Source organism: Tupaia chinensis, unplaced genomic scaffold (genome assembly GCF_000334495.1).
Source record: "Tupaia chinensis unplaced genomic scaffold, TupChi_1.0 Scaffold000192_1, whole genome shotgun sequence".
Classification (NCBI taxonomy): Eukaryota; Metazoa; Chordata; class Mammalia; order Scandentia; family Tupaiidae; genus Tupaia; species Tupaia belangeri.
Window position 1 is genome coordinate 287,404 of NW_006159667.1, and position 9,663 is coordinate 297,066.

The following is a 9,663-nucleotide window of genomic DNA, read 5'->3' on the forward strand; positions in this document are numbered from 1 at the left end:
GGTTGGGCATGGCTTCTCCGGCATCCCCATCACCGAGACGGGCACCATGGGCAGCAAGCTGGTGGGCATCGTCACCTCCCGGGACATTGACTTCCTCGCCGAGAAGGACCACACCACCCTCCTCAGTGAGGTACCTGCAGGACAGGGCAAGCAGGGCTGGGATGCCAAGGACCCCATCCCCTGGGCTGGTGCCTCGGCCCAGGCATCAGAGGGAGGCCTGGCTCCTTCTCTCTCACCTGCCAACCTGCAGGCAAATGTTCCTGGCCCCACAGGTGATGACACCGCGCATCGAACTGGTGGTGGCTCCAGCGGGTGTGACGTTGAAAGAGGCAAATGAGATCCTGCAGCGCAGTAAGAAAGGTACTAGGGTGGGGGTGGAGAATGCCACCTCTCAGTCTGGCACCCTGGATCTGTTTCTTCATAGTCTCCCAGGTGGTCCCAACACCCACACCAGGCCCTCGGAAGGCCAGAATAACCCCAAGCAGGCTGGAGCATGCTTCCTCAAGTCTTTCTCCTGGCATAGGGAAACCTGTCCCTAGTTCAGTGTCTTCAGAGCTCCTAAAACTAGTCTGTGAGATGCCTGTCATAAAAACAGGACTCTCCAGACTTAGAAATCTGAGACTTGCTGCTTTCTTTTCTCTTTTTAAAAATTTTGCCATAAGTCACGTGTGCTCACCAGAGAGAGAGGGAAAGGAAAGTGTAAAAGCACCCCCAAGAGAAGATGACCATGACACAATCCCTTCTCCTCCGTTCTTATCTCAGGATTTTGGGCATGCATGCACAACTACCCAATGTGATTTTCAAGGTACCGGTTGGGGACTCAAACCATGTGGGGGCTGGCCATGTGGGATCCAGCCACCTTAACCACCATGCCAAGGGCCCTCTCCGGCTTGCTTGCTTGCTTGTTTGCTTTTTTGAGAGAGATTTTTGCTATAGGGTGTGTGTGCTCACTGGAGAGACAGAGAGAGACATAAAGTGAGAAATTACCCCCTAGTGGGGATGGCCACACCACAATCCCTTCTCTATTCTCCTCTCAGGATCTTGGGCAGGCATGCACACATACCCAGTGTGAGTTTCAAGCTGCTGGGTCTGGGTCTTGAACTGCAGTTGACCACATGGGAGTCCAATGCCTTAACCACTACTCCACCTGTTGGCCCCTATTTTTTTAATTTATTTTTAAAAATTTGCCAGAGGGTGTGTGCGCTTGTCAGAGAGAGACAGAGAGAGAGGGAGAGAAAAAAAAAGTGAGAAAACACCCGCCATGAGGGATGGTTACACTGCAATCCCCTCTCTTCCCCTTTCTTTGATTTCTTCCTCCTTTTTTTTTTTTTTGAGAGGTTTTCACTAGAGGGTACGTGCGCTCACCAGAAAGACAGAGAGAGACAGAGAGATAGAAAGTAAGAAATCACCCCCAAGGGGGGATGGCCACGCCACAATCCCTTCTTCATTCTCCTCTCAGGATCTTGGGCACGCACACACACGTGCCCGGCATGAGTTTAAGCTGCCAGGTCTGGGACTTGAACTGCAGTCAACTATGTGGGAGTCCAGCAACAGAGCCATTATGCTAACTGCTGGTCCCAATTTTCTCCTCCTTTTGGGATTTTTGGCATGGATGCATATGTGCCCAGCATATTTTCAAGCTGTCGGGCTTGGGACTTGAACTGTGCAGCTGGCCATATGGGAACCACCACACCACTGGCTGGCCTGAGATGCTGCTTTCTGTATCCCATCTTGGGTAAAGAATTGCACATTCACAAGACCAGCAGTTGGCTATATCACTGAACTCCTATGTAGTTGACTGCAGTTCAAGTCCCAGACCTGGTGGCTTAAACTCATGTCAGGTACATGTGTGTGTATACCCAAGGTCCTGAGAGCAGAATGGAGGAGAAGGGGTTGCAGTGTGACCACCTCACTCCGGGGGTGATTTCTCGCTTTCTGTCTCTCCGTCTCTCTCTGTCTTCCTGGCCAGCGCATGCGCCCTATAGCAAAAATCTCTCCAAAAAAAAAAAAAAGACAAAAGAAAAGAAAAAAAGAATTGCACATTCACTTAATAAAGGCTCTGAGAAGTCCTGCAGTTATATTTAGTTGAATTACGTAATACTCACTCGGTCTCTGTGGGCTACACTGGAAAATGCTTCCCTATCCATCAAAAATCTCTCCAAAAAAAAAAAAAGACAAAAGAAAAGAAAAAAAGAATTGCACATTCACTTAATAAAGGCTCTGAGAAGTCCTGCAGTTATATTTAGTTGAATTACGTAATACTCACTCGGTCTCTGTGGGCTACACTGGAAAATGCTTCCCTATCCATACTGGAGGGTTCTTTGGGGTCTGTGTTGGGCAGGGTGCAGGTTGTCCCTACAAGACAGCCTTATGTTTGTACCCTGGCTAGGAGTTTTTTGACTGCTGTGTCCTGTGGCCCAGCAGGTTCAAAGCTGCTAGTGTTCAGGGCCGCCCATCCCATCCTGGCCAGGCCACAGGGCAGGAAGAGCCCCAGGAACATTCTTGGCTGGAATGTTTCTTTGCTTCCTGTTCCCTGGGAAGAAGGTCAGGTCCCTGGGAACACTTTCTGGGTAATGCTGTCACCCAGTGGCTGGTTTGGGTATTTCAGTGGACTCTGGCATGTTGGATTTTTATCTTCACCCTCCCAAACAACCACTCCTGCCCCTCAATCCCGCTTCTTCATTTCGTTTGTGCATTCCTCTTAGGAAAGCTGCCCATTGTCAATGATCGAGACGAGCTGGTGGCCATCATTGCCCGCACCGACCTGAAGAAGAACCGGGACTACCCTCTGGCCTCCAAGGACTCCCACAAGCAGCTGCTATGCGGGGCAGCCGTGGGCACCCGCGAGGATGACAAATACCGCCTGGACCTGCTCACTCAGGCAGGCGCGGACGTCATAGTACTGGTGAGGGCACCGGGAGGGTAGGGGTGGTGGGGTGCTTTGGCGAGAGAGGCTTAGGAGGCCCCAGTTCACCTGCAGTTAAGTCTGTGACCCTCCCTCTCGGCTCTCCCTCTGCTCCTGAGCACCCCCGGGCACCAGAATTAGGAGCGTCTGGCACAGTCTGGACTGCTCAGAATAACGTGGACCCCCTGAGGCCCTTCCTCGCTCATACGTTGACCCTAATCATTACAGCTCACTTTGCTAAGACCCTCCCACTTGCCAGTTGGTGCTCTCAGACCTCTATGTTTATTTGCTCATTTAATCTTAACAGCCTCATACAATCGCCATCCCCAGTCACCAGGTGAAGAGACTGAGGCTCAGAGAGGTTAAGTAATTGTGTTTGGTTCGTGACTTGGTGGAAACAAGATACGACCCCAGGCGATGCCTCCTTGGTGCGAGGAACGGCTGTACAAGGGTTTTATCTACCTAGAGATGGTACAGTAGCGGTGGGCCACCCTTCAAGGGTAAGCAGGCCCCTTTGAGAGTCAGCTGGGAGTTGACAAGTGACTTTCCATAAAGAGCGTACTTACAACATCCTTTGTATGATTTCGGGGGTCACCCACTTGAGACCTCCCTCCTGCACTGAGCCTAAGCATTTCTGTCCCCCTTTCTCACAGGACTCATCCCAGGGGAACTCGGTCTACCAGATTGCCATGGTACACTACATCAAGCAGAAGTACCCCCACCTCCAGGTGATTGGGGGGAATGGTGAGTGCGGGGTCCCCTTCCTGTGCAGCCCTTTTTTCTCCTTCAGTACCTCTAGGTGATGTTCATGGCCTGGAGGGTGGGCAGGATGGGCTTTGGTCACTGTAGGTGGAGGGAGGGGTCCACAGGGTCCTGGGAAGCCCCTGGGCAAGATGGGGTGTCATCCTCACATTGTTCCCCTGTCCTTCTCCCCAGTGGTGACAGCAGCCCAGGCTAAGAATCTAATCGATGCTGGTGTAGACGGGCTGCGTGTAGGCATGGGCTGCGGCTCCATCTGCATCACCCAAGAAGGTGGGTTCAACAGAAGCCCACTCCCCTGGTTTCCCGAAGGCCTCGGGGCCTCGTTTAGTGCATACTGGGTGCTCTGTCAGGCCCCTTCAGGTGCTCAGGGTGTCCCAGGCATAGGCTCTGTCCTGTTTAGCCCACTGCCTCGGGACAAGCAGGCATAAGCACAAGAGGGTTGTGTACCAGCTGAACTTCTCAGTCTGTTCTGGAGACCAGGTCTCAAGGCCTGAGGCCGGTGTGACTGTCTTCCCTGGTGCATGCTGAATGCCAGCTCAGATTTTGGATTAGATTTGTGACAAGGCAGATACTTAAAACCTGGAGACAGCATGTCCCTGAAAATATGGACTTCCAAGAGTTTATGAAAAGATAGAATTAAAGCACAAGTTTCTTTGGGGGCACAAAAACAAAATTGAAATCCATTTATAGTTTTTTAAAAATTTTTTTTAGAAAGTTTTTTGCTATAGGGTGCATGTGCTCATCAGAAAGACAGAGAAAGACAGAAAGTGAGAAATCACTCCCCCCCAGGGGGTGATTTCTCCACAATCCCCTCTTTTCCATTCGCCTCTCGGGATCTTGGGCACACACGCACATACACCTGGTGTGAATTTAAGCCACTGGGTCCGGGACTCGAACTGTGGTCAACTGCATGAGAATCCAGTGACATAGCCAGTATGCCAACTGCTGGTCCCCATTTATAGTTTTTTCATAATACATGTTTTCCATGAATGTTTCCCAGGCCCCTTGTGTAAGGACATCGCTACCTGCATCATCGTGTGGTGAACGTGGGAAGGTTCCATTCTATCACAAGGCCATTTTATGGGTGGGTTCCTGAACATATGGTGGGGAGTAGACACCCTGATTTGTGTCCCCTATATGGTTGAAGGAGTTCTCCCACAAATGAAGGAAGCTGCTTTGTGGGGGTTGCTTAGAGGAGTTGGGGCCTGGTTTGACCTGAGGGGATATATCTAGCCCCTCTTGTGAGAATCATTTCTCAAAAACACTGAGTAACCCATTTGGCTTTCCTTGCCTAAAAAATCTCCTTATTTTGGTTTTCAGAACCTCTGCTTTTTACCTTCCACCTTAGATGACCATCATGGTGAACCCTGAACTCTCTTTGGCATACTTCATGAATATTAATTGAGCACCGATTATAATAATCAGGCCCTGCTGCTCTAAGCCTTGGGGTGAGGTGGGGACAAAACAAATGAAAGGTCCCTTTCTTGTCCATCAACCTTGCATCTGTCCCTAGATAACTGCCCATTCCTTTGGATTCTCACTTAAAAGCTAACACTTAAGGAACTTGAAAAATTAAAGACAGGCAAACCATATCCCAAAGGAGGGCCTGAGTACCAGCTTTTGCAGGGGAAGTGAGGCTAACCACCATGTCTGGTGCACCATGTCATATACTCTGGAGGCTGATACAGTGGACCCTCCAGACCCACCACAGATCCAACCACCTGTGGATCAGAAATATTTTTTTCTAAATAGAAAATGACAATAAAAATAATATAAAATCCAAAATACGGTATGACGATTCCTTACATAGTATTACATTATATTAGGTATTCTGGGTCAAGCATCTCTAACCCAAGCTCTGAAATCATCCCAAATCCAACATTTTTTGAGCACTGACATAATGCCCAAAGTGGAAAATTCCACACCTAACCTCAGGTGGCAGGTTGCAGTCAAAACTTTGTAATACAAAAATACTCTATAAAATTAGCTTCAGGTTGTGTGTATAGGTGTAAATGGAACATGAATGAATGTTGTGTTTAGATGTGGGTCCTATCCCCAAGATAACTCATTACATGGGAAAAAAATGGAAACACTTCACGTGAATTTCCTTATTTAAAAAAAGGGACACCGATGCAGGAGGGTGCCAGCCAGTTGGTGGTACGTAAAGTGCTGATTCCCACAGGGCTCACTGTGCAGTTTGCGTCCCAGATCTGGTGGCTTGAGAAACATGCTGAGTATGTGTGTGTGCATGCCCAAAATCCCAAGAGGAGAAATAGAGAAGGGATTGTGGTGTGGCCTTCCCCACCAAGGGGTGCTTTCTCATTTTCCCTCTTTCTCTGTCTCTCTCCAGTGAGTGCAATTGATCTTCTAGCATAATATAAAAAAATAAAAATAAAAAAATAAAAATCGGTGTGGGAGGATGTGCATAAGTCACATGTAAATACTGTGACATGTTTTGTAAGGGACTCGAGAATCCACAGGTGTTGCTATCTGTGTGTGTGTGGTGCGGGGGAAAGGGTGCGTTTCCTGAAACCAATCTCCCGCAGACACCGAGGGACGACTGTACTGTTCCTCCATTGCATTATCATGGGTTGGGTGGCCCAGGGACCTGGAGTGACATTCTCCAGGGTGTTATTCTCTGGGACCTCTCTTGGGCCAGAAACATTCCAGCCTTGTCCCTTTCCCGAGTGGAAGTCAGGCACAAGGCGGAAGGGCTGACTGGCCTGTGCCCGGCCCCTGTGTGTGACTCCTCCCTGTCTTTGAACCTCCCCTCCCCCAGTGATGGCCTGTGGCCGGCCCCAGGGCACTGCTGTGTACAAGGTGGCCGAGTACGCCCGACGCTTTGGTGTGCCCATCATAGCCGATGGCGGCATCCAGACTGTGGGGCATGTGGTCAAGGCCCTGGCACTTGGAGCCTCCACAGGTGAGGGGGTGGCCCCTGGGGGGTGAGGTTGGGTGGGTGTGGGGCTGAGAGCCAGGCAGGCAGTCGGAGGCCCTGACACCTTGACCACAACAGTGATGATGGGCTCCCTGCTGGCTGCCACCACGGAGGCCCCCGGCGAGTACTTCTTCTCGGATGGCGTGAGGCTCAAGAAGTACCGGGGCATGGGCTCGTTGGATGCCATGGAGAAGAGCAGCAGCAGCCAGAAACGCTATTTCAGGTGCTCACTGAGACCCCAGCCAGGCAGGGCAGCCCCCACAGTGCCAGCCCCACAGCACCCTGGACATGGAGGCGCAGAGTGGCACTCGTGCCTCCTGAGCCGGTGTCTGCTCTCGTCCCTGCTGTAGCCATGCAGGGCTCCTCTGGGGACCCTTCTGGATAGTCTTCCCTCTGCCTGTGCCTTTGAGGGGGGGAGGGTCCTTGGTCCGGTTGCTGGGCTCAGTCTCCCCACCCTCCGTGCAGCGAGGGGGATAAGGTGAAGATCGCTCAGGGCGTCTCGGGCTCCATCCAGGACAAAGGCTCCATTCAGAAGTTCGTGCCCTACCTCATCGCAGGTATCCAGCATGGCTGCCAGGATATCGGGGCCCGCAGCCTGTCTGTCCTGCGGTGAGTGCTGTGCCTAGTGGGGTGGCAGCGGGGCACCTGCAAGACTCCCCCCTCCTCTCCCCTCTGTCTTGTCTGCCCTCCATCCCCCTGATCCGCTCTACCTGCCTCCTGCTAGGTCCATGATGTACTCAGGGGAGCTCAAGTTTGAGAAGCGGACCATGTCGGCCCAGATCGAGGGTGGCGTCCACGGGCTGCACTCGTAAGTGTGGCGCCTCCTGGCCCTTCCTGGCTGTACCGGGCTGGGCAGGTGGGGCCAGAGGCCAGAGGCTGAGCTGAGGTTCCAGGGACCCGATGGACTATGGCACCAGGGCTGGGTTCTGCTGCAGGACAACCCCGTCACCCTTTCCTCCAGGGTCTAGCCTACCTTTAGCCCTTTAGTGCCCTTGTAGGCAGGCTGCTCCCCTCCCCTCGGGCATCTCCCCGAGCTGGGCATGGGAGGTGTGGCCCACCCAGGCTCCCAGCCCTTGCTTGCTTAGGAAGCTTGGTGGCTGGTGGCAGAGGCTGGTGATGCTGGGCTCTTGCTGGTGGTGGCACCGGGCAGGCAGGCAGAAGATGGGGGCATGAGCCCTCTGATGGGGAGAAGGGCAGAGTCAAGTGCCAGGGACAGCGTGGGGGCGACCATGGGTGGGGGCAGTGCTAGGTGGCAGCAGTAGTTGCAGGCATGCGGCCCCGCCTGGTCGAGAGGGCCCGTCTCCCCAGGCATAGGCGGGCATCTAACCTGTGTCTCTTTCTGCCCCACCCTCCCCTAGCTATACCTTTCTGCCGTGTAAGTAACCGCGCTGCCCGGGCCAGGTGTAGAGTAGAGCAGGGGCAGTGTGGGCGGGACCTGGGCTGGCGGGTGTTGGGCACTGGGCCAGGGGCCACGCTGGGGTACACTCCTGGGACATGCCCTCGGGATGGACCCTCCTGGCCCCCTACTCTCAGCACCATGGTGGAACAAACAAGCAGTGCTCCTTCCTGCAGTCAAAACACACATCCCTGCTGGGTGCAGAGAGGAGCCCATGACCGCAGGCCTGAGGCCACCCCATCTTAGGTCAGACCCAGGAGTCTGGGCCGCTGTGTGTGGGGCTATGCAGAGACATGGACAGTGGGTTCAGCTTTTTTGGAGCTAGCTCTATGATGGTGGGCCTTGCCTTCCTGAGCTCTCTCCATCCTGGCTGCTGAGGACTGTCCGCTTGGATGTGGCAGTGGCCCGAAGGAGCATGACTCTCTGGACCTGACATAATTCCTCAGGAGCCATGGCCTGGGGAGGACAGGGGCCCAAGGCTTGCTCTCTGCCTTCCTCCCACCCCCACAGCTGAGACGGGCTCCTGCCACCCCTGCCTTCTCCCACATCTGGGGGCCCTGGCCAAGAGGATTTGGGGAAGGGAGCGGAGTCCACACACCTACTCTTGGTCCCTCTCTTGCCTTGTCCCCACAGTTACGAGAAGCGGCTGTACTGAAGACAGTGGTGGAGGCCGTGGTGGCGGAGGGGGCGCACCCCAGGGTCCCCCTTCGGGCACAGCCTCCCTCCATATCTGGATGGTCCACGGATTTGCACTACGGGTTCCCCAGCTCCTTTCCAGGAGAGAGGAGGGAGGCCCTGAGGGGTCTGTGGCCCCTCCTTGGGCATCCCCTGCAGGGTCAGGACTGCTCCCTGGGCCAGGCTGTTCTGGGAGCCCCCTGGATTTTTCCTTCAACTTCTGGGCCCAGCCAGCCGGGGCTCTCAGGCCCTGCACCTGCCTCAGGTCTTTTTCGCTGCAGCCTGCTTCAGGCCCGGCGCCCCTCCTGGGGCAGGTGGCCCCTCCTGGCTTCTGTAGGGCACCTCCCCAACTACCCCCCAGGAAATGGTGCTCTCCTGGCCCTGCCTCTGGCCCCCTTCTGGGCTGCTGGCCCCTCAGCCATTTGGCACTTCTGGGCCCCTGACCTAGGCCAGGGGGAGGTCTCTGCCCCCTTCCCCTGGCTGCAGGCTACCCCCTGGGCCCTGCTCCTCAGGCCACTCCCCTGTCCCAGGCCCTGGGGAAGAGACTGCTCTGCTGAAGGCCACCTGCCCGTCCTTCCTGACCACCCCCAGGTGTACCATTCCTGCCTCTCCTCTCAGCTGCAGTTGAAGGCTTTAACTTTGCACACTTCGGGGTCACAGTTGCGTCATTGTATATTAAATAATCTGAATAAATCAAGCAGGTCTCAATGCCTCTGTTGTCCCATCACTGTCCCTGTCTGCTGGTGGCTGGCTCCTTCCTGGTGGTGCACTGGGGCCTGGAGCTCCATCAGAGCCGGGCTGCGGGGGGCACCAGGCCCAGCCTCCCTAGGAATGCAATGAGGGCATTGCGGTACTCAAGGGGGTGCTGGCGCAGGTGGGCCGCATGGCGGGAGGTCTCCCAGCCCTGCGCCCACACTGGCGTGCCCGACTGCCGCCAGCTGGCCCGCAGCTCCCCCCACTGGCTCGCCTCCCCGAGGGGGCGCTCCT

The 9,663-nt window shown here is 54.4% G+C and overlaps 1 protein-coding gene across 5 annotated transcripts in view; it reads left to right on the forward strand.

Annotated features, from left to right (window-relative positions):
- IMPDH1 (inosine monophosphate dehydrogenase 1) overlaps window positions 1–9,384 on the forward strand; it is a 29,768-nt gene extending 20,384 nt beyond the window's left edge. For 2 of the 5 annotated variants that reach the window (XM_027771187.1, XM_027771186.1), the window contains exons 7-16: window positions 62–130; window positions 273–360; window positions 2,706–2,905; window positions 3,559–3,649; window positions 3,842–3,937; window positions 6,447–6,590; window positions 6,684–6,828; window positions 7,071–7,214; window positions 7,330–7,413; window positions 8,635–9,384. In XM_027771187.1, the coding sequence (XP_027626988.1) occupies window positions 62–130; window positions 273–360; window positions 2,706–2,905; window positions 3,559–3,649; window positions 3,842–3,937; window positions 6,447–6,590; window positions 6,684–6,828; window positions 7,071–7,214; window positions 7,330–7,413; window positions 8,635–8,656 (1,083 nt within the window). In that variant the 3' untranslated portion in view covers window positions 8,657–9,384. The remainder of the gene's footprint in view (window positions 1–61; window positions 131–272; window positions 361–2,705; window positions 2,906–3,558; window positions 3,650–3,841; window positions 3,938–6,446; window positions 6,591–6,683; window positions 6,829–7,070; window positions 7,215–7,329; window positions 7,414–8,634) is intronic. The other 3 variants (XM_014587194.2, XM_027771188.1, XR_003549138.1) reach the window with 2 other exon arrangements.
- The last annotated feature ends 279 nt before the right edge of the window (window positions 9,385–9,663 follow it).